Source organism: Heterodontus francisci, chromosome 5, assembly GCF_036365525.1.
Source record: "Heterodontus francisci isolate sHetFra1 chromosome 5, sHetFra1.hap1, whole genome shotgun sequence".
Lineage (NCBI taxonomy): Eukaryota > Metazoa > Chordata > Chondrichthyes > Heterodontiformes > Heterodontidae > Heterodontus > Heterodontus francisci.
This window is the reverse complement of record NC_090375.1, coordinates 75,455,673-75,480,810: the sequence shown is the minus strand read 5'-3', so window position 1 is coordinate 75,480,810 and position 25,138 is coordinate 75,455,673. Positions and strand designations below refer to the sequence as shown.

The 25,138-nt window shown below is 42.4% G+C and overlaps 1 protein-coding gene across 5 annotated transcripts in view; it reads left to right on the top strand.

The window, feature by feature from the left end:
• The first annotated feature begins 2,098 nt into the window (after positions 1-2,098).
• Positions 2,099-25,138, top strand: part of LOC137369916 (copine-3-like) — an 84,234-nt gene continuing 61,194 nt past the window's right edge. Inside the window, exons 1-2 of one of the 5 annotated variants that reach the window (XM_068031646.1) lie at positions 2,099-2,179; positions 15,233-15,389. In XM_068031646.1, coding sequence (XP_067887747.1) covers positions 15,261-15,389 — 129 coding nt within the window. In that variant the 5' untranslated portion in view covers positions 2,099-2,179; positions 15,233-15,260. Of the gene's footprint in view, positions 2,180-2,280; positions 2,385-2,941; positions 3,031-5,802; positions 5,934-15,232; positions 15,390-25,138 lie in introns of those variants that run through there. The other 4 variants (XM_068031650.1, XM_068031648.1, XM_068031649.1 and 1 more) reach the window with 4 other exon arrangements.

Genomic DNA, 25,138 nt, shown 5'->3' with positions numbered 1-25,138 from the left:
AATGGTGTGCAGCAATTTTCAAGATGCTACTAAGGTCTGCAGCTGATCCTTCGAAGGAGACAGAAGCAAAGAAGTGCAAGGCCACAGTGACTTTGACGGCCACTGGCAGGGCATGGCAAGCAATGCTGTGAGGTGTGAGGTCTTTGGCAATGAGGGCACAGATATCTGTGATTATCTGCTTGAAGAGTCACATGTTCCTGTGGCACTGGTTCTTGGTCATCACTAGGTAGCTCTGTCTTCGGTAGTCAATCCTGTGTTGAGGATTTGGCCTCCGTTGCCTTACTGCCCTTTTTTCCTCTCCCATGCCCTCCTGGTGCCCAGGGTTCTGCCCTTCCTGCGAAGGATGTTGCCTTTCACCACTACTGGGCCAAAAATCTGACAAAATTGCAAACATTGCGAGCTGCCAAGGCCAGTTCGAACTAGTCACAGATGCTCATCAGTCTGCAAACCGACAGCAGATCTGAGCAGAAGACAGCAACGTCATACATCTACAGGGAGGCTTTGACCTGAGTGCCTTCGCTACCTGGGATTATCACCCCTCTTATGCCCACCTGCTTCCCGATGGACTTGGCAAAAGGTTCGATACAGCTCACAAACAAGACAGAGGAGAGAGGACAGCCTTGTCTGACTCCATATTGATTTGGAAAGCTTTCCAATTCCCATGCATTGATTGAACCTGTGCTACTGATGTTTGTGTAGAGCAGTTGGATCCAATTGCGGATTCTTTCCTCAAACCCCATTTTGGACAGCATGTCCATGTAGGTGTTCAATATTCTGTCAAACGTCTTCTCCTGGTTCAATCTGATGAGGCAGGTGTCCCCCCCCCCCTCATGTCCTGCATGTAGGCAATCATATCCATGAGTAACTCGAGGCTATCACAGATCTTCCTGCTGGGTACAGTGCAGGTCTGATCAGGGAGGATCACCCACTTCACAGCAGATTTGACCTGATTGACAATGACCTTAGACAGAATTTTGTTGTCTACATTAAACGGTAAAATGGGCCATCAATTTCTGATTTCCTCCCTCTCCCCCTTCTGTTTGTAGATGAGGGTGATGATGCCTTTCCTCATGGATTCCGGGAGTGTCCGTTATAGTTAATTAAGAAAGGCATACCAAATGCCCAGGCCTAACAATGACATGGTTGCTAGTGAGTTTACATTGTTGAATTGACTGCAGTTCACAATTAAAGTTAACATAAAATATGGAATCAGTATTGAAATTATAGGGCGGCACAGTGGCGCAATGGTTAGCACCGCAGCCTCACAGCTCCAGGGACCCGGGTTCAATTCTGGGTACTGCCTGTGCGGAGTTTGCAAGTTCTCCCTATGACTGTGTGGGTTTTCGTCGGGTACTCTGGTTTCCTCCTACAGCCAAAGACTTGCAGGTTGATAGATAAATTGGCTATTGTAAATTGCCCCTAGTGTAAGTAGGTGGTAGGGAACATGGGATTACTGCAGAGTTAGTATAAATGGGTGGTTGTTGGTGGGCCAAAGGGCCTGTTTCAGTGCTGTATCTCTAAATAAAAAATAAACTGCATGTGCTATTGCAAAAGTAGCACTGGCTGCAATGTAGATTCTTCAATGATCACCATTTTCAAATACATAGGAGCAGGAGTAGGCCATTCAGCCCATTTGAACCTGACCCACCATTCAATATGATCATGGTTGATCATCCACTTCAATGCCATTTTCCCCACACTATCCTCATCCCCATATGTCATTTGTATTTAGAAATCTGTCAATCTCTGCTTTAAATGTACTCAATGACTGAGCTTCCACAGCCCTCTGGGGTAGAGAATTCCAAAAATTCACAACCCTCTGACTAAAGAAATTTCCACTCATCTCTGTCCTAAGTGGCTTCCCCCTTATTTTGAAATTGTGTCCCCTTGTTCTAGACTACCCAACAAGGGGAAACATCTTAGCTGCATCTACCCTATCTATCCCTTTAAGTATTTGGTAGGTTTCAATAAGATCACCTCTCATTAAAATTGAGAAAAGCTTACATCCTTATGTAGGTTCTGGTAGATTATTGATTGCCTGGTTCGGGCTGTCTGTGGTGATTGGTAGGTGTTCAGATGGGCAGTGACATACTGGGACCCTCCCACTTGTTAGGTCGTCCAGGTTTCCTTTGGTTGGAGTGGAGTCTGAGAATCGAGGTCCATTATCTCTTGTGCTCGGGTATTTACCTGGTTTTTTGCTTTTTTTAATGGCACTAGTAAAGGTGGTACTGGGTTCTCTAGTGGAACGGGACAAGGAATCGATTCCACAAGTGTCCATTTTAAGAGGGCACTACTGAACATAATCTAACCGGATCTAATCGAGAACCTGTCCATTTTGCAGGTTTACTGGCCGCGGAAGATTTATTTTCTGTTCCAGACGCCTAGTTAGTATCACACACATTATCTCGTTTCTCTTTTAAATATAGTCGATTTTGGTGCATGTCGCTCTAAAAAATGAGCGTATTGCCACGTTTAAATATCCTTTCAATCATTTGAACGTAAACGCCGCCCCTTTTCTTGAATTTAACACCCACAACCACAATCTAGTTGAGCCAAGTTTCATTTAGATAATAAACTCTTGCTTTTTGGTTAGAAGTGTAAGTGGTTGGATTCACGTTGCGAAGAACAGCTGTTTGGAAGAGACACCACTCCGAAAGATCAGAGAAGGGAGGGGAAAATAAAAATAAACTCGGTTTGAATAATTGATCTGGAAAGTTCAGTATGTTTACTTGTGTATTACATCTTGTTGGATTTTTACGCTGCACTCCTAAAACTACATTTCTGAAATTTGTTGTTGGAGAAGGGGTGTTTCTCTGGGTGAGAAGGCGCTCCTGCCGATACACTGAGTAAAGTGTGGATCACGGGCCAGGACTGCGTGAAGCCGCTTGTTATGTATGTGTCTGTGCCTGCAGCAGGGAGCTGGCTGATCGTTAAAGGTTCTTGTCACAGGAAGTGCTGAATGAAGCGGTAGTGACATTAGTGCAGACCATTTGCAATCCTCTTCAGATCTTTTATCTGTAACCGTAGTAGGTGTGATTTTCCATTACCTTTCTCTAGGCAATCGGGGCTTTTACTCTGTTGCTAGTTTACTTTTTTTTAAAAAAAGCTGTTATGATATCTTGTTTAATGTAATGTTCTGTGTGCGTTTTTCCAGGGTGTAGTCAATGACGTAAGAATGCTGTGTGAATTACGCCGCCTATTCAGACCTCTAAAGAATGTATGACTTTTTGTGACTGTACGATTAGTTAATGTTATTAACGATGAAGAAAGTTATAAAAATGGTTGTTACATTGATCTTTGTCTTACCAAGGAACAGGGCAAAGGGTGCGCAGTTTGGGCAGCATTTAAATATGTTGTGTTGGTGTACAGGGGAGTTTTAGCATTGGCTTAATTTCAGTAACAGTCAGAAGAGAAGTATGGATTAACTTGTTTTATGTAGTGGCAAATATAAGCTGTTTTGTAATGAGGCTGTGTTTTGTGGATCACAAATATTGCATCTTCCCTAGTAAATCCCCTAGTCATATTGTTCATTTCTCATAGAGGTTAAGAAATGGGAGGATCTTAGCAACTGAAGAGGAAAGCGCAGGACGGTGAGGCGTGGAACAATGAATACAGGACCTGCCCTTGGGCAGATCACCACTACCACCTATAAATACAAGTACAATAGTTCATTTGGATTGTAAAACTGGTTGAGTGTGTTTAGGAATGCTTGTGCTCAGAATTATTTTTCATTCATTCTCAGGATGTCACCATCCAGGTCTGCATTCATGCCCTTCCTTAGTTGTCCAGAGAAGGTGGTGGTGGGCTGTCTTCTTGGACTGCTGAAGTTGTGTGGAATTCGCCCCATTTATAATATGGCATAGATCCAGAGACCTGCAGCAAAACTAGAACTCTGCATGTGCAATTGCTTTAAAATTGGGTTTATAAAGAGTTAAATTATAACTTTTTATATTTACATCTGATCCATTTCTGCAACCCAACTGAACTGGAAAATTAACCTTCAGTTGAAAATCTGGAGAAAATTCAGTCCTGGTCCTATTTTTGATGGGAATTATATTTCGTGTATCTGCTGCTCCATGGGGAAAAGATTTCTTATCGCACTTGGGAGCTTGCCCCATAATCATGATTAGTTTCATTTGGACTGTTATGCTAATATAGATACTGGTATCCATCATAAAAGGAGGCCATTTGGCTCAGCAAGTCCGGCTCTGTGTAGAGTCAGACACATTCATCTGCTCAGTGCCCATAGCGCTGCAAGTTTATTTCCCTCAAGTGCCTATCCAACTTTCTTTTAGTTTTAGTTTAGAGATACAGCACTGAAACAGGCCCTTCGGCCCACCGAGTCTGTGCTGACCATCAACCACCCATATATACTAATCTTACATTAATCCCATATTCCTACCACATCCCCACCTGTCCCTATATTTCCCTACCACCTGCCTATACTAGGGGCAATTTATAATGGCCAATTTACCTACCAACCTGCAAGTCTTTTGGCTTGTGGGAGGAAACCGGAGCACCTGGAGAAAACCCACGCAGACACGGAGAACTTGCAAACTCCACACAGGCAGTACCCAGAATTGAACCTGGGTCGCTGGAGCTGTGAGGCTGCGGTGCTAACCACTGCGCCACTGTGCCGCCCCACAGCGGAATGATTTTGAAATCATTCATCATCTTTGCTTCCACCACCCTCATAGGCAGAGAGTTCCAAGTCATTACCACTAGCTGTATTTTTTTGAAAAAAAAGTTATTCCTCATATTCTCCCGTATCTCTTGCTGGAGACCTTAAATCTGTGTTCCCTTGTCCTTGTACCATCAGCTAATGGGAATAGATTTTCTTTGGCTTCCTTATCTAAACCAGTCATAATCTTGTACACCTCTATCAAATCTCCCCTCAACTTTTTTTGCTTCAAGGAAAACAACCCCAGCTTCTCCAACCTAACCTTGTAGCTAAAATCCCTCAGCTTTTGAAGGTTCTGGTAAATCTCCTCTGCATCTTCCGATCCTTCGTAAAGTGTGGTGACCAAAACTGGATGCAATACTGTAGTTGGGGCCTAACCAGAGCTTTAAAAAGATTCAGCATAATTTCCCTACTTTTGTACTCTATTTTTATTTATGAAACCCAAGATCTCCAATGCTTTGCTAACTATTCTCTCAGTATGTCCTTCCATCTTCAAAGATCTATGCATATGAACCCCCAGATCCCTCTGTCCCTGTACACCCTTTAGAACTGCGTCATTAAGTCTATATTGCCTCCTCTTATCCCTTCTGCCAAAATGCATCACCTCACACTTCTCTATTAAATTCCATCTGTCACTTGTCTGCCCATCCTGTTAGTCTATCTATGTCCAGCTGTAGTTGGCTGGTATCATCCTCCAGTGTGGAAAAATAAACAACCATTTGCCATAACTCACTAAAATAAAAGCAAAATACTGCGGATGCTGGAAATCTGAAATAAAAACAAGAAATGCTGGAACAACTCAGCAGGTCTGGCAGCATCTGTGGAAAGCGAAGCAGAGTTAACGTTTCGGGTCAGTGACCCTTCTTCGGAACTGACAAATATTAAAAATGTCACAGGTTATAAGCAAGTGAGGTGGGGGTGGGGCAAGAGATAACAAAGGAGAAGGTGTAGATTGGACAAGGCCACATAGCTGACCAAAAGGTCATGGAGCAAAGGCAAACAATATGTTAATGTCCGATGAAGGGTCACTGACCCGAAACGTTAACTCTGCTTCTCTTTCCACAGATGCTGCCAGACCTGCTGAGTGATTCCAGCATTTCTTGTTTTTATTTCAGATTTCCAGCATCCGCAGTATTTTGCTTTTATTATAATATGTTAATGGTGTGTTGAAAGACAAAGCATTAGTACAGAAAAGGTGTTAACGAACTGAATATTGAACAGCAGCAAGTGCAAACATGAATAAAAACAGTGGGTAAGCAAACTGAACGACCATAACTCACTGTTTTCTGTCCTTTAGCCATTTTTTATCCAAGTTGACCGTGACCCTCCTATTCCATGAGCCTCAATTTTGTTAACCAGCCTTTTATGTGGTATTTTGTCAGACACTTTCTTAAAATCCATATAGACAAGATCCATTGCATTCCCATCTCTGTTACTTCATCAAAAAATTCAATTTGATTAGTCAAGCACGATCTGTCTTTCACAAATCCGTGCTGGCTGTCCTTTCTTTGGCCTCCTTGTCTCAGGAGACAATGGGTAAGCGCCTGGAGGTGGGTGGCTGTCCTTAATTAACTCAAAACTCTCCAATTTTTTTCCTCTAATTTTTGTTTCTAAAACCTTACCCACCACTGATGTTGTACATTGCACAACCAGTAGATCCAAGTTATGATACTGGCTGCAAAACACTCTAGCAAAGGAGGGCTGAATATGAATGGACATGTGTAGAATTTTGCTAATCCTGTTTGAGGAAACTCACATGTTCAAGAAAGCTCCTGTCCATACCTTCTAGCATTAAAGATTTTATAGAAAGTTTACAGATAGATTGTTCATTAATCCTGGAAGCTTTAAAATGTGGGCTTGCATTAAACTGGAGCTATATTCCACATTGGGCAAAGTGGTGTGAGACCACATAATCAGGTAATCTCTCAACACCTGGATTTAGTGTGATCAGGACTGCGCTGTTTTGACAGTAATGGTGGCTTTAAACAATCTAGCTACGTCTGCATTATCCACAGCTCTGAATGTTTTAAAGACCCACAGGTTATCTTTTCTCCAATAAGAACAGTTGCTTTCGATCGATAATGCTCCTTTAAAGCACTTTGGGAAGTTTTATTACATCAAGGACACTATATAAATATAAGTTGTTGTAAATTCTATTTGCCTATCTTCATTGGTGGGCATGCCCTCAGCTGCCAAGGCCCTAAGCTCTGGAACTCCCTCCCAAAATCTCTCCCTCTCTTTATTCTTTAAAATGCTCCTTAAAACCTACCTCTTTCACCAAACTTTTTGTCATCTGCCTTAATCTCTCCTTAAGTGGTTCAGTGTTAAATTTTCCTTTATAATGCTCCTCTGAAGTACTTGGGACATTTTATTACGTTAAAGGTGCTTTATAAGAACAAGCAATTGTTCATATTTTCAGTCTTGGAATTTTTCTTGTCATCGTTCAGCCTTGATGGCTAAAAGTTGATTATTCAGTTTATTCCATGAGTGTGAAATTTGATTTTCTGTTATTGTTTGAAATCTTGTCCTCATCAAGGTGACTGTTGACTTCAAAAGAGCTGTTCACTTTCTATCAATCAGAGTCTATCCAAGATCTGAGTAATTATGAGGCATCTAGCACCTTGCTATCTTGCACTTTTGGACAGAATAGGCTCTCTACCACTTTCCCTCTCTGTTGCAAACTTTTTAGTCTGTTTATTGTGTTCTATTCTTGGGTTATGGATTTCTCTGGCAAGGCTAGCATTTATTACGCATTCCTAGTTTCCCTTAAGATGATGAGATGGGCCTCCTTGAACTATAGCAGTCCAAATAGTGAAGATACTCTCAATGCTGTTGAGTAAGTGTTACGACCAGGTGAGAAAGGTGATCATGGCCTGATCCACTACACATTCTGGGAAACTGCAGGGAACCGTCTTCTGCCACTGCCCTGTTTCTCTGACCTCCTGCGGTCTTTCTTTCACTAATTGGGGGCGGGGGGGGGTTGGTGGGGGGAGAGAGGTGGTGGTTACCACCTTCATCCCCGCTAGATCATGACCTAGGATCAGGTCAACCCCGTCCACAGGCAAAATAGGGATAATTCCTATGGTCACCGGTCCCAAAACTAGGTCGCACTCCAGGTGCACCCGGTGTACAGATACAAGCATACACTGCCGTCCATTACCATTCACCACCATTGTGGTGTTCACTGCACTCTGGGAGGTGGGGGGGGGGGGGGAAAGGTAAAGCCTTTTCCCCGTAAAAGGGATCTAGTGGCCCCTGTGTCCCTGAGAATTACTATGGGCTTGCTTGCCCCACTCTAGGGTTATGGGTTACTTTCCCTTCAGATACAAAACCCTGATGACCTTCTGTAATCCCACACTGCTCAGGCATTTTCTTCAAGCCCTCCATAGACAGTGCTTTTAACTTATCCCAAGTTTCTTCACCCTGGTCTGGAGAGCTACCAACTACTAGCATTCAAGCGTGCACAACCACAAGAAAACCTGTATTAATCTTGTTCTTTTTGATTGGGAACAATTTGGCTTCCCACTTCCAATTTCTCCCATTTGTCATTGGGTGAAATTCCGGATGCTAGCACCCAAATTTCTGTTACGACCAGGTGAGAAAGGTGTCTAGGGGTCTCTTTCAGCCTTCACCTGATCTTATTGTAACAGGATTTAATTTTTAAACACACTGTTTTGAGCTCCCCCTTGGTGAATCCTTGTTCCACTGCCTTCCAATTATAAGGTAAAGAAATGAGCACGATCAGGCCTTCTTAGGTTTAAAGAAAAGTGAAATTTGTGAAAACTTAGTGAGACTCTAATTTGGTTAATGCTTAAAGATACACACCACGCCCCACATTAGCATACATACGCGATATGCACATGCGAATAGAGACACAAAAGAGCAAGAGAAAAATAAAATGGACAGGTTTGAGGCAATATCAAGAGTTTCTTGTAACTTTGTTTCGAGCTCACTATAGTCTTTTTGGAGGTAATTCTTGCTTTTCGTTGGGGCCCAGTTTTCTTCTTAAACCTTATTCACTGTAGGAGACTTTTCTCTCTTGGGGTTCATACGTCTTCTATGGGCCTTCAGTTCCCTGAGAGAGATGTTCAGTCCAGGAGCAAAGAGCTTTGAGTTCTAAAACTCTGTGGCAAGTTCAAATTCAAAGATCTCCAACTGCCAGTTAGTCATGTCACTAAACTGGTCTGACCAGGTCTTCTGTGTATTGGGAAAGCAGGGATTGGGTCCTTTGTTCCAACACTGTCCGCTAGTGTGAAAAAAGGTCTTTCTGGCAATTCCTTGTGATAGGCCCTCTTTTCTTCCCAGCAGCAATTTTGAGTTTTAATGTTCATGTGGTGAAATAATGCGTGCCTCATCTTGGCAGGTGGGTAGTCTGTTTATGATTTATTCTTGAGTTATAGATTTCTCTAGCAAGGCTAGCATTTATTGCCCTTGAGAAGGTGTTGGTGAGCTGACTTCTTGAGTCGCTCCAGTCCATGTGGGGTAGGTACGCCCACAGTGCTGTTAGGAAGGGAGTTCCAGGATTTTGACCCAGCGACAGTGAAGGAACGGTGATATCGTTCCACGTCAGGATGGTGTGTGACCTGGAGGGGAACTTGCAGGTGTTGGTGTTCCCATGCATTTGCTGCCCTTGTCATAGTCATAGAGTTATACAGCACAGGAAGAGGCCCTTCGGCCCATCGTGTCTGTGCTGGCCATACAGCACCCAACTATTCTAATCCCATATTCCTGCATGGCCCATAGCTCTGTATGCTATGGCGTTTCAAGTGCTCATCTAAATACTTCTTAAATGTTGTGAGGGTTCCTGCCTCCACCACCTCTTTGGGTAGTGCGTTCCAGATTCCAACCACCCTCTGGGTGAAAGAATGTTTCCTCAAATTTCCCCTAAACCTCCTGCCCCTTACCCTAAATCTGTGCCCCCCTGGTTCTTGACCCCTCCACCAAGGGAAAAAGTTTCCTCTTATCTAACCTATCAATGTTGCTCATAATCTTATACACCTCAATCATGAGCCCCCTCAGCCTTCTCTGCCCCAAGGAAAACTACCCTAGCCTTTTCAGTCTCTGTTCATAGCTGAAATGCTCCAGCCCAGGCAACATCCTGGTGAATCTCCTCTGCACCCTCTCCGGTGCAATCACATCCTTCCTATAGTGTGGTGACCAGAACTGTACACAGTACTCCAGCTGTGGCCTAACTAGCGTTTTATACAGCTCCATCATAACCTCCCTGCTCTTATATTCTATGCCTTGGCTAATAAAGGCAAGTATCCCATATGCCTTCCTAACCACCTTATCTACCTGTGCTGCTGCCTTCAGTGATCTATGGACAAGCACACCAAGGTCCTTCTAACTTTCTGTAGTTCCTAGGGTCCTACCATCCATTGTGTATTCCCTTGCCTTGTTAGTCCTCCCAAAATGCATTACTTCATACTTTTCAGGATTAAATTCCATTTGCCACTGCTCTGCCCATCTTACCAGCCCATCTATATCTCCCTGTAATCTAAGGATTTCCTCCTCACTATTTTTACACCACCACCAATTTTCATGTCATTCTAGTTAGTAGAGGTCGTGGGTTTGGAAGGTGCTGTCTTCGGAGCCTTGGTGCATTGCTGCTTAGCATTGATAGTGATCTTCATTGTTGTCTTGGAACTTCTTGGTTTCACAATAAAAAGAAACTATGTACTTCAACTATCTTGCTGTTCCTAAAGCAAAGAGGATACAAATGTCATGCTTCCAGATTAACACCAAAACCCTATTTACCTGGCCACTGAGGTGTGCTCTACTATTTTTTTAAAATTCCATTTTCCCCACTCAAGACTCTCAATTTGCCATCAAGTGGGACTGGATTGAACTCTATCCATCTCTATTTTTTGACACTGGATGCTAGTGTGCTTAGTGCCAGTGATGGAAAGGAGGAAGCAAAGGGCAGTTGACAGGAATTGGCCCACAATCCTTTTTTTTGTATGTTTTTTTTTAGTTTTTTAAGGTTGACATTGGTAGAAGCTTTAGAATAGATAAACTATCTTTGAAGAGTAAGAAATGTTGAAGAGCAGAAAGAGTGGAAAAATCTGTGTAGATTTAAAATAAGCCTAACATCTGAAATTTATACTGTAATTTTTTTTAAATCTTGAGAATCTGATTTATGGCTGTCTATATTTGAGAGTCTCATTTAATCTAATAGTTCCTTGACATTTTCCTGATAAAACTGGTCCTCCTGACAAGAAATACAACAATTTTCCTTTACCTGGTGGTCTTGCTGTTCTCTGCCTTTTAGTCACGATATATAAAAGATTTTTTTAGAAAGATTGATAACTGCATTAGTGGATGATATGTGGTACATTTTTTCAAAAACTTATAGCATACATTTGTATTAACTATTCTTCCTAATGTCCTGATGCTGTGGAAAGTGATAAAGTTTTAATCAGTTGCATGCTGTTCTAAGTTCGATTAATCAAAAAAACAAATCTTGATTCCATCTCTAATTCAAAACCAGTAAAATCTGAGAATTAAAATGGAACTATAGACCCGATGACCAAATTTGGAACCAATGCATTCCTAGTAATATAGTTCTTCAATATATACAACGAACGAAGTACTGTGTGCCCCTTAATCAGAACCCCCTCTCCCCCCCCCACCCCCCCCCCCCCCAATCAAACTGCATAAGCTTTATGCAGTTAGAGTAATCAAATTTGCAAATAGGCAATTATTTATAAATGTAGCCTTTTTAGAATTTGGAGGTTGGCCTATTTTAGTCACAACTCATTGTATTATGTAAACTGCGACATCATTGACTTTCTTTGCTCTTAGAATATGGCAAGGCTGCATTCGTTGCCCATCCCTTCTTGCTCTGAGAAGGTACTGATTGAAGTATACTCTCAGTTGTAAAAACAAAGAGCGTTAAGAGTCAACACCGAAGCATGCAAACAACACTGCTGTTTGAATTATAATAATGTAATTAACGGGAGTGAGAAACAGTTTGCTTGTCTCAGACTGGGTAGAGAGATAGTGACCTTGTTATGTTAAAATATGAATTATACAGGGTGATGTAAATAGACATGGTATATATTTAAAGTGCACTCTGTGTGCCATAATTAGTACATTTCATGCAATTTCAAAATAACTTGGTTTTATCATCCAGTTAAATTACCATTTTGTTTACACTTGCCTCCTCTGTCCTTGTAAACTACCAACCCATCTCCAACCTTCCATTCTTGTCAAGACCTTGAATGTGTTGTCACCTCCAAACTGATGCCCATCTTTTCCACAACTCCATTTTTGCACCCCTCCAATCATGTTTCCAACCTCCACAGCCTTTTATAGGATGTCATTTGTGATTTTTATGCAACTGGACCATGGTACATTATCTCTCCTCATATTTTATGACCTGTCTGCTGCATTGAGACAGTTAACCATACCATCCTCCTCCAACAACTCTCCTCTGTTGCCCAACTGAGGGAGACTGCCCTTTCCTATTTCCATTCTGAGCGATCCAGGTGTATCCAGAGAATCTCCTACAATGGTGACTCTTAATGCTCCTACATAGTTCACTTTGAAATACCCCAAGGATCTATACTTGGGGCCCCTCCTATTTTGAATAGCAGAAGGGGAGCAAGTAGGACCCTGGCTTGAGAACCCTTCTCTCTCAAGGCAACACTTGTCCTCTCTGTGCAAAGACCTGTGATTCCAGGATTGGCCTGCTGAGTCACCTGAGGACATCCCTGTCAGGCCATCATCCTCGTTTCGAGGGACTGACAACGATTTTGCATCTGTTTATTGCCTCTCGGCTACACTATCCAAAAATATCAGACTCCACATGTATGCTGATGGCACCCAGCTCTACCTCATCACCACATCTCTTGATTTCTCCACTACCTATATTTATCAAGCTGCTTGTCTGACATCCAGTATTAGATGAACAGACATTTCCTCCTGTTAAATATTTGGAAGACCAAAGCCATTGTCTTCCGCTGTACCACAAATTCTGTTTCCTAGCCACCAATTCCATTCCCTTCCCTGGCCACTATCTGAGGCTGAACCAGATTGTTCACAACATCGTCCTATTTGAACCTGAGCTGAGCTTTCAGCCCCATATCACCAAGACTACCTACTTCCACCTCCCGTAACATCACGTGTCTATGCTTCACCTCATTTACTGCTGAAACCCTCATCCAAGTTTTTCTTACCTCCAGGCCCGACTATTCCAGAGTTCTTCGGGCCAGCCTCCCATAATACCCTCCATAAACTTGAGTTCATCTAAAACTCTGCTACCTGTATTCTGACCAAATCCCATTCACCAATTAACTCAATACTTGTTGACTTCTGGCCTAGCAACGCCTCAAATTTAAAATTCTCATTCTGATGTTCCAATCCTTTCAGGGCTGCTCCAGCCCTATAACCCCCACCCAAGAACTCTCTACTCATTCGATTCTGTCCCCTTTTGCATCCCTGATTTCCTCCGCCCCATCATTGGCAGCCATACCTTGGTTGTTCAAGCCCTAAGCTCTGGAATTTTCTCCCTAAAGCTTTCTGCCTTTCCGTCTGTCCATCCATCTATCTTTTTTTAATATAGTCCTTGAAACCTATCACCTTGACCAAGCCTTTGGTCACGAGTTTCTCTATCTCCATCTGTAGCTCAGTGTCAAAGTTTGTCTGATAATGTTCCTCTGAAGTGCCTTGGGATGCTTTACTATGTTAAAGGCTTTATATCGATGCAAGTTGTCATTGTTGAAGATCCCAACTCTGCTCATGTTCTCTAGCTATAACAAAGGAGCATGAACAATGACCACAATAATGAGAGGCTGTAGTTACATCTGTTGTGATCTTTTTTTGCTTGATGTTTTTCACTGCACAAACTATAAATAGCATGAAATTATTTAGTCTGCTGACACATCAAAATTAAAAGCATCAATGCCTTGACCTTGTTTGGGCTGTACAGTCAGATGCACTGGAATCTTGATCTTGAATTTAGATGCATCAAACATGTTGATTTAGTGTACTCTTTATTACATTACAATAGTGTTTACACTAAAGCACTTCATTGACTGTAAAGAGCTTTGAGACGTCTGGTGGTTGTGAAAGATGCTATATAAATGCAAGTCTTTTTTTCTTGGTTCCCAGAAATAACAGATGAAGTCTTGTATTGAATCTAAATATATCATGAGCATTCGTTCAATCCCTTCATTTTTATGTATAGTGACTCTACTGTATTTATGCTGGGCTGCTATAAATTACCTTTTGCAATTCTGTAAGTTGATGTAACCAAAAAAGATGTTTCTGTGCTGTGCATTCAGCAATGCCTCCCTGATCCTATAACTAAATTGTACCCCTGGGGCATATTTTCTAAAGGACCTCAAAGGGGGAAGAGTAGGAGGTGCTTTTAGTTTGGCTTACCCTGATCTGACCTGGAGGTGAATGATTTACATTTACATGTTATTAAGCACTTGGTTAGACTTCCAGGTACTTAAAAATAAACCAAGGACATGTTTCAAGGATAATTAGAGCTGCATTGATGCATGTAATAAAACTTTAGGAAAGTAATATGATTAAATTACAACAATAATCTGTTTTGTATTGGTGAATTGGCTAGGACACCCAAAAGCAACCAAACCCTTCTATGGAGAACTGTTGGCTTCCAACATTTATTGTCACAAAATCAAAACAGACCAGACTTTAAAATGAGCTGTTTGACGCATTGATTTCAATTCCTCTAGAATTTGTGTTCTTGCCATTTAATTTGTATTTTTCCCTTACTAGAATTCTTTTGATCACTCCTAAACTGTCCACAAAGAGCTTCTAGTAGCACTAAATAATGGATGTTACAGTATAGGTTTGCCTTGTCTTCATGCTGTAATTAATTGGAGTTAAGGTACAAGTCCTGTAAGTAATGCCCAGCTATGTGTGGAGTTGTACATCATGATATCTTGTCACATGAGCGAGGTGTACCAAACACCAGACAATAGACTTGTTGAAATAGAGCTTATTCTGGTGTTGCTTTTTTTTTTACTCGCTTTAGTAGGTTTCAACTTTGGCCAGGTGATCAGGAACGTGCCAAGCCATGCCAGGTAGCTGTCTTTCTTGGTGTTGGCAGATGGGATGCGGTGTGGTTAGGGAATTTTATTTATTTAGTTTAGAGATACAGCACTGAAACAGGCCCTTCGGCCCACCGAGTCTGTGCCGACCATCAACCACCCATTTATACTAATCCTACACTAATTCCATATTCCTACCACATCCCCACCTGTCCCTATATTTCCCTACCACCTACCTATACTAGGGGCAATTTATAATGGCCAATTTACCTATCAACCTGCAAGTCTTTGGCATATGGGAGGAAACCGGAGCACCCGGAGGAAACCCACGCAGACATGGGGAGAACTTGCAAACTCCACACAGGCAGTACCCAGAATTGAACCCGGGTCGCTGGAGCTGTGAGGCTGTGGTGCTAACCACTGCGCCACTGTTAAAGCAGATAGTATTTTGTATAAATATTTAATATTATGCACATTAATTCTTGAGTTAAAAGTTGACAGTTTACTTAATTTAATTATTCTGCAGATTTTTCTTCAGTTTTGCAAGTTAGCAGATGGCACAGTGTGTGACTAAAGTTGAACTGAGCGTCTCCTGTGAGAATCTGTTGGATAAAGATGTTGGCTCCAAGTCTGATCCGCTATGCGTGTTTTTCATAAGTACTGGTGAGAAACAATGGGCTGAGGTAAGGAGTTCTTTCCATTGTATATCTCCTAGAGTTTGTCATGAAAATGGTTTTTATGCAGGAGCTTGATCCGTAGATGGATTTTTTTGAAACAGCTGTTTATTTTCAACATTAATCCAGCTCAAGACGCTATAGCATGGTTTAATCAATTTTCACTTAGATTTTAGGTGTCTTCTCATCTTTCCCCAAGACATTTTCTATTTTCTCCATCTGTATGTGGGAAAATTTCCAATACTTGCATTTTGTTGTAAAGTTGTAAATGGAAATGTCATGAGAGAAGTTCCTGCTATGTACATTGTTTGCATTGGCTCTCATGAGTGTCTGCTTTAGGAAGGTTGGCTGAAAAGAATTAGAAACTTGAACATTCTTCTTTCTCTGCCCTCCTCCTCATCCTGTTTCCTGTCCAAGTCACTGTTGACTTTCAGAATCAGAGCAATATGCAGCACATTCTTCCCTTGTGCCTGACCTGGCTCTTTGGAAGAGCAGTTGTGCTTAATCCCACATCCCTGCATTTTGTCTGTAATCCTTTATGCAAGTTCATCATCTTCAGGTACCAATCCAACACCTTTTAAATTATTTAAAGAATTATGTTACGCCGACCTGGCGAGGGGTGTGGGTAGTTCTCACTGTTCAATTCCCAACTGACTGCTGCAATTTTTTCTGTTGTTCGAGTTTGACTTCTTTATGTTTTATTTGTCAAATAAACAGACAGCGACGGGTGTTCTCTCTCTGCCTCTGGCTGCCTTTTTAAGGTAAAAGTTTGTCACAATATATTCTGGTAGGAAACGCTTTGGTCTCTTCCCTCATGATGATCACACAACAGGATGAGAATAATTCAGGTTATAATGTTTCCACTTCATGCCTTCTTTGTTTCAGAAGGACCCATTTAATTCAGGAATGTTTCAGAATAGGTGTAATTGACACCTGTCAACTTGGTTAGGCATCCTTTGCACTTCTCGTAAACGTGACAGCAGCTTCAAGCACTTTTTCAAGTCGAGGCCTGGAATCCTCAACAAAAATTATCATCTGCCCTCTCGGTCTTTTGTCGATTAATTTTTGAATCTACGACCTTTAATTATTGACCCACTTGCCAGAGTAAATAAGATAGTTTCTCGATCAAAATCTCCCATCATCTTTAAAATCTCTATTAGGTTGTCTCTTAACCTGCCCCGTTCCAAGGAGAATTATATTAATTTTTCCAACTTCTCAGAAGTGAAGTCCCTCATACCAGGTAACACTCTGGTAAATGTCCTCTGTACCCTTTCGAAGACCTTTACATCTTTCCTGAAGTGCAGTGCCCAGAGTTGTCACAGTACTCCAGTTGAGGCCTAACCAGTGATTTATAAAATTCTAGCATGATCTCTGCTTTTATATTCCATTTCTCATTTTAGAATCCCAGATGAAGCATATACTTTTTTAAACTACCTTATCAACTTGTTTTGCAACTTTTAAGGATTTGTGTTTATGGACACCAATGTCTCTCTGCTCAAATTAGTCACAATACCGTCGAGGAGGAATTCATGGAGTGTATATGGATGGTTTTCTGGACAATACGTTGAGGAACCAAATAGAGAACACGCCATTCCTAGACTGGGTATTGTGTAATGAGAGAGGAATAATTGGCAATCTAGTTGTGCAAGACCCCTTGGGGATGAGCGACCATAATATGATAGAATTCTTCATCAAGATGGAGAGTGACGTAGTTGATTCTGAGACTAGGGTCCTGAATCTTAATAAAGGAAACTATTAAGGTTTGAGGCACAAGCTGGTTATGATGGATTGGGAAACGTTACTTAAAGGGATGACGGTGGACAGGCAATGGCAAACATTCAAAGAGCGCGTGGGTGAACTGCAACAATTGTCTGTTCCTGTCTGGCTCAAAAAGTAAAACTGGAAAGGTAGCCAAACTATGGCTTACAAGGGAAATTAGAGATAGCATTAGATCCAAGGAAGAGACATACAAATTCTCCAGAAAAAAACAACACCTGAGCATTGGGGGCAGTTTAGAATTCAGCAAAGGAGAATCAAGGGATTGATTAGGAAGGGGAAAATAGAGTACGAGAGTAAGCTTGCGGGGAACATAAAAACTGACTGTAAATGTTTCTATAGGTATGTGAAGAGAAAAAGATTAGGGAAAGCAAATGTAGGTCCCTTTACAGTCAGAAACAGGGGAATTTATTATGGGGAGCAAAGAAATGGCTGACCAACTAAATGCATACTTTGGTTCTGTCTTCACAAAGGAGGACACAAATATCATACCAGAAATGTTGGGGAACACAGGGTTTAGTGAGAGAGAGGAACTGAAGGAAATCAGTATTAGTAGGGAAATGGTGTTGGGGAAATTGATGGGATTGAAGGCCGATAAGTCTCCAGGGCCTGGTAGTCTACATCCCAGAATAATTAAGGAAGTGGCCCTTGAAATAGTGGATGCATTGGTGGTCATCTTCCAAGATTCTATAAACCCAAACAGTTCCTACAGATTGGAGGGTAGCTAACGTAACCCCACTATTTAAAAAGGGAGGTAGAGAGAAAGTGCAGAATTATAGACCAGTCAGCCTGACATCGGTAGTGCGGAAAATTTTAGAGTCCATTATCAAAGATTTTATAGCAGAGCATTTGGAAAACAGTGGTAGAATCGGGCAGAGTCAGCATGGATTTACGAAAGGGAAATCATGCTTGGCAAATCTACTAGAATTCTTTGAGGATGTAACTAGTAGAGTTGATGAGGGGGAGCCAGTGGATGTGGTTTATTTGGACTTTCAGAAGGCTTTCGACCAAGTTCCACATAAGAGGTTAGCATGTAAGATTAAAGCGCATGAGATTGGGGGTTGTGCATTGCGATGGATAGAAAATTGATGGGCAGGCAGGAAACAGAGTAGGGATAAATGGGTCTTCTTCCGAATGGCAGGCAGTGACTAGTGGGGTACCGCAGGGATTGGTGCTAGGACCCCAGCTATTCACAATATATATTAATGATTTATATGAGGGATTGACACGGAACACAAAAGTCCGAGTGTATCAAGCCTGTGTCCTCAGTACCTTGCTCTATGGCAGCGAGGCCTGGACAATGTATGTCAGCCAAGAGCGTCGTCTCAATTCATTCCATCTTCGCTGCCTCCAGAGAATACTTGGCATTAGGTGGCAGGACCGTATCTCCAACACAAGTCCTCGAGGCGGCCAACATCCCCAGCTTATACACACTACTGAATCAGCGGCGCTTGAGATGGCTTGGCCATGTGAGCCGCATGGAAGATGGCAGGAACCCCAAAGACACATTGTACAGCGAGCTCGCCACTGGTATCAGACCCACCGGCCGTCCATGTCTCTGCTTTAAAGACGTCTGCAAACGCGACATGAAGTCCTGTGACATTGATCACAAGTCGTGGGAGTCTGTTGCCAGCGTTCGCCAGAGCTGGCGGGCAGCCATAAAGGCAGGGCTAAAGTGTGGTGAGTCGAAGAGACTTACCAGTTGGCAGGAAAAAAGACAGAGGCGCAAGGAGAGAGCCAACTGTGTAACAGCCCCAACAAACACATTTTTCTGCAGCACCTGTGGAAGAGCCTGTCACTCTAGAATTGGCCTTTATAGCCACTCCAGGCGCTGCTCCACACACCACTAACCACCTCCAGGCGCTTACCTATTGTCTCTCGAGACAAGGAGGCCAAAGAAGAAGTATATGAGGGAACTAAATGTAATATCTCCAAATTTGCAGATGACACAAAACTGGGTGGGAGGGCAAGTTGTGAGGAGGATGCAGAGAGGCTTCAGGATGATTTGGACAAGTTGTGTGAGTGGGCTAATGCATGGCAGATGCAGTATAATGTGGATAAATGTGAGGTTATCCACTTTGGTAGCAAAAACAGGAAGGCAGATTATTATCGGAATGGCTATAAACTGAGAGGGGGAAATATACAGCGAGACCTGGGCGTTCTCTTACACCAGTCGCTGAAGGTAAGCATGCAGGTGCAACAGGCGGTAAAAAGGGCAAATGGTATGTTGGCCTTCATAGCGAGAGGATTCGAGTACAGGAGCAGGGATGTCTTGCTGCAATTATGCAGGGACTTGGTGAGGCCACACCTGGAATATTGTGTGCAGTTTTGGTCTCCTTATCTGAGGAAGGATGTTCTTGCTATAGAGGGAGTGCAGCGAAGATTCACCAGACTGATTCCTGGGATGGCAGGACTGATGTATGAGGAGAGATTGAGTCGGTTAGGATTATATTCGCTGTAGTTCAGAAGAGTGAGGGGGGGATATCATAGAAATCTATAAAATTCTAACAGGACTTGACAGGGTAGATACAGGAAGGATGTTCCCGATGATAGGGGAGTCCAGAACCAGGGGTCATAGTCTAAGGATACGGGGTAAACCTTTCAGGACTGAGATGAGGAGAAATTTCTTCACCCAGAGAGTGGTGAGCCTATGGAATTAATTACCACAGAAAGCAGTTGAGGCCAAAACATTGTATGTTTTCAAGAAGGAATTAAATATAGTTCTTGGGCCAAAAGGGATCAAAGGATATGGGGGGGGGGGGGGGGGGGTGGGGGGGAGAAAAGCGAGAACAGGTTACTGAGTTGGATGAGCAGCCATGATCATAATGAATGGCCTACTGGTGCTCCTATTTTCTATGTTTCTATCTACACTTTTCAAAAGCATATGCAAAATCATAAAAGACTCACGCTGGATAATTATTCCAAAAGCACCAGCTGACCTAAGCAGCCATTCTCTAAATCGAGACAATGAATGTTACCAGGATGTTTGAATATTGGATGGGGTGAGGCATCACAGTCAAGCTTGATCATGTTTTCATTTGTTCTTGCATTGCTTTCCTCAGGGGTTACTGTTTAGAAATCAGGAGTGAGAATCACTGGCAAATCTCATTTGTAGTAGTCTTCAAGATAACCTAACTCAACGGAGACTGTATAGTGCACTTTTTGTTCTTGATTTCCTGAAAATGCAGTTCCTTAACATCCAAAAGCTGAATACCTCTTTCAAACCGGTTTTTCTGATGATTTTATTTCACTTCTGTCTTTTAAGAAAAAGATATTGAAAATAAAAGAAGTCTCTGACCCAGCATGTTTTTATCCTAATTAAAAATTATCTTCAAAATTACTCAGCTAATTAGAAATCCATTAAGCTTCAACTACAGTAAGCAGAAACTTAAAGTTCCATATTCACTAAGTTATGGAGCAATTAAATTTAGTCTTGTCCCAATGTAAAAAAAAAAGGTAGTCTCATCAATGGATCATTTTAAAGACTTGAATTTTCAGAAAATTGAGTTGTCACCCTGGGTTCTTCAATTATCTTGTTATTTTAATACTCTTGTATAATTCCACTCCATTTGTCTTGTCTTAGCCAGTTTTAGCAAGAAGGACAAAAGATGTATTCTGTAATCTTTTTGTTAAGGCGTTTCTTAAAACCTACCTCTTTCACCAAACTTTTGGCCATCTGCCATAATTCTACTTTATGTGGCTCTGTATCTAATTCTGCCCTATAACATTTCTGTAAAATGTTTTATTATGTGAAAGGCACAATATAGATACAAGTTGTTGTAAGAAAATGTGCTCATAGGGTTAAATGAAGTAGAATGGGAGGAGTAAAAACAAGAAATGCTGGAACCACTCAGCAGCTCTGGCAGCATCTGTGGAAAGAGAAGCAGAGTTAACGTTACGGGTCAGTGACCCTTCGGAACTATCAGATATTAGAAATGTCAAAGGTTATAAGCAAGTGAGGCGGGGGTGGGGCAAGAGATAACAAAGGAGAAGGTGTAGATTGGAAAAGGCGTTTGCTTACCCACTGTTTTTTTTCATGTTTGTACTTGCTGCTGTTCAATCTTCAGTCCGTTAACACCTTATCTGTACTAATGCTTTGTCTTTCAACGCACCATTAACATACTGTTTGCCTTTGCTCCATGACCTTTTGGTCAGCTATGTGGCCTTGTCCAATCTACACCTCCTTTGTTATCTCTTGCCCCACCCCCGCCTCACTTGCTTATAACCTTTGACATTTCTAATATTTGCTAGTTCCGAAGAAGGGTCACTGACCCGAAACGTTAACTCTGCTTCTCTTTCCACAGATGATGCCAGACCTGCTGAGTGGTTCCAGCATTTTTTGTTTTTATTTCAGATTTCCAGCATCTGCAGTATTTTACTTTTATAGAATGGGAGGCGGCTTGTGTGGAGCATAAAGACCAGCATAGACCAGTTGGACCTGTTTCTATATTGTAAATTCTACGTAATTCCATGTAGTTAGTTCAGATGAAATGCTTGATGTCCAGATTTTCTGAATCGTTCAGGACTTCAAAATTAATACTCAACTAATCAGAAACCCATTCAGCTTCAGTTACCATTAGCACAATCTTAAAGTTCTGTTGGGGAGGTGGTAGAGGTAGAGAGTCGGAGAGGTTTAAGGAGGGATTTCCAGAGCATGGGGCCTAGGCAGCTGACAACCCAATTAAAATCGGGGGTGCTCAAGAGATTAGAATTAGATGAACACTGATATCTCAGAGGGTTGTGGCGCTGGAGGAGATTAAAGATAGGGAAGGGCGAGGCCATGGAAGGATTTGAAAATGAGAATGAAAATTTTAAAAATACGATGTTGCTTGACCTGGAGCTGATGCAGGTCAGCAAGCACGGGGTTGATCGGTGAATGGGGCTTGGTGTGAATTAAGACCTGGGCCGCAGAGTTTTGAATGACTTCAAGTTTACTTGATAGAATTTTTAAAAATTCTTTCATGGGATGTGGGTGTCCACTGGTTAGGCCAGCATTTATTGCCCATCCCTAATTGCCCTTGAGGAGTTGGTGGTGAGTGGTTACCTTGAACAGCTGCAGTCCAGTGGGATAGGTATACCCACAGTGCTGTTCGGAAGGGAGTTCCAGGATTTTGACCCAGCAACAATGAAGGAACAGCGATATAGTTCCAAGTCAGGCTGGTGTGTAGCTTAGAGGGGAAATTGCAGGTGGTGTTCCCATGCATTTGCTGCCCTTGTCCTTCTAGGTGGTAGAGGTCGCGGGTTTGGAAGGTACTGTCTAAGGAGCCTTGGTGCGTTGCGGCAGTGCATCTTTATTTATTTATTTAGAGATACAGCACTGAAGCAGGCCCTTTGGCCCACCAAGTCTGTGCCGACCATCAACCACCCATTTATACTAATCCTACATTAATCCCATATTCCTACCACATTCCCACCTTCCCTCAATTCCCCTACCACCTACCTATACTAGCGGCAACTTATAATGGCCAATTTACCTATCAACCTGCATATCTTTGGCTGTGGGAGGAAACCGGAGCACCTGGCGAAAACCCACGCGGTCACAGGGAGAACTTGCAAACTCCGCACAGGCAGTACCCAGAATTGAACCTAGCTGGCTGGAGCTGTGAGGCTGCAATGCTAACCACTGCACCACTGTGCCGTCGGTGGTGAAGGGTGTGAATGTTTGTGGATGGGGTGCCAATCAAGCGGGCTGCTTTGTCCTGGATGGTGTCGAGCTTCTTGAGTGTTGTTGGAGCTGCACCCATCCAGGCAAGTGGAGAGTATTCCATCACACTCCTGACTTGTGCCTTGTAGATGGTGGACAGGCTTTGGGGAGTCAGGAGGTGAGTTACTTGCCACAGGATTCCTAGCCTCTGACCTGCTCTTATAGCCACGGTATTTATATGGCTATTCTAGTTCAGTTTCTGGTCAATGGTAACCCCCAGGATTTTGATAGTGGGGAATTCAGCGATCGTAATGCCATTGAATGTCAAAGGGAGATGGTTAGATTCTCTCTTGTTGGAGATGGGCATTGCCGGGCACTTGTGTGGCATGAATGTTACTTGCCACTTATCAGCCCAAGCCTGGATATTGTCCCGGTCTTGCTGCATTTCTACAAGGACTACTTCAATATCTGAGGAGCCGCGAATGGTGCTGAACATTGTGCAATCATCAGTGAACATCCCCACTTCTGACATTATGATTGAAGGAAGATCATTGATGAAGCAGCTGAAGAAGGTTGGGCCTAGGACACTACCCTGCCGAACTCCTCCAGTGACGTCCTGGAGCTCAGATGATTGACCTCTAACAACCGCAACCATCTTCCTTTGCGCTAGGTATGACTCCAACCAGCAGAGAGTTTTCCCACTGATTCCCATTGACTCCAGTTTTGCTCGGGCTCCTTGATGCCACTCTCGGTCAAATGCTACCATGATGTCAGAATGTGGGAGGCCAGCCAGGAGTGCTTTTGGAATAGTCAAGTCTGGAGGTAACAAAGGCATGAATGAGAGCTTCCGAAGCAGATAAAGTGAGGCACGGTTGAAGTCAGCTGATGTTACAGAGGTGGAAATAGCCAGTCTTGGTGATGGCACGAATATGTGTTCGGATGCTCCTCCGGGGTCAAATATGACAACAAGTTTGTGAATGGTGTGGATTAGTGTCTGAGAGTTGCCTAGGAGAGGGGTGGAGTCAGTAGCTAGGGAACTGAGTTAGTAATGGGGTCCGAAAAACAATGGCTTCTGTCTCCCCAATAATTAATTAGAGGAAATTTCTGCTCATCCAGTATTGGATAGTGAACAGGAACAGCATTTACCAATCCCTGTTAATCGGCATCTGGAAGTGACCACAGAATACTACAATTGAAGTTGGTATCTGTCATCTTTTGTTTATGATGCAAAAATATATTGGGTCAAATGTTAAAGTCTTGCCGGTGCCCTCCAGCCCTTTTTTTTTCTCTCTGCCGCAACTTGCTGGAAGCTGATAGCGTAGCGAGGGCAACAGGGCATTTAGGGCCTTGGTGAAGATTGGGGCCAACAGTATATCCCCTTGACCAGGGAGATTTAAAGATTGAGAAAGAAACATAAGAAATAGGTGCAGGAGTAGGCCATTCAGCCCTTCGAGCCTCCCCCGCCATTCAATGATATCATGGCTGATTTTTTACTTCACCATTTTCCTGAACTATCCCCATATCCTTTGATGTTTTTAATATGTAGAAATCAATTGATCTCAGTCTCGAACATACTCAATGACTGAGCCTCCTGTAATGAAGGTGTTTCCATGCTTTAATATTTTTCGAGGACTAGTGCGTAAAGGTGTGTGGAAATATCTGAGGAGCTGATGGACTTGGGTTCTCTTTTTTTTAAAAAGGTCACTGGAAGGACTTTGTTTAAAGACACAGTTACTGGAAGTCACATGTCTTCAGCTAAGTAAACAGTAGCAGCCTTCCGAGTAGGGGAGTTGTTTATAAAAGTGACGTCAAGATTTATGGTGGTCAAGAATTGGTTTCGTTTTGATTTGTTTGGGGGTAAGCCTGCTAAAAGAGAAGTCACCAACTAATCCTCCTTCTACCTCTGAGAAACCCTGAGAATCAATGAGACAGCCGAAAGCCCTGATGCTGCATTTCTCCTGGAAAGCCTGTCGGACTAATCCTCTACGTCGCCTGAAGAGAATTGCTCCAAAGATCCCAGTGACAGCTGTCTGTGTATCGGGACGTCAGACTAAAAGGGACATCTGAGATCATTCCATATCTTATTAATTCTTGAACCAAAAAAGAAGATACGTGTTTGGACAAAGTATTTTTTTTGTCCTTTTGTAAAGAGATTTCTGCGGAGAAAACTTCTTGCTTTTTATTTTCTTTAACCGATGTGTGTTGGGGTAATTTAGAAGGAAACTTTCATATTTCAACTTGTGTGTTAATACTTTGCCTCTTTATTGAATAGGTCTTGTTTGATAATTAATTTTGTTTATTAAAGATTTAATTCCTAAATAAAAATAGACTGTCATTG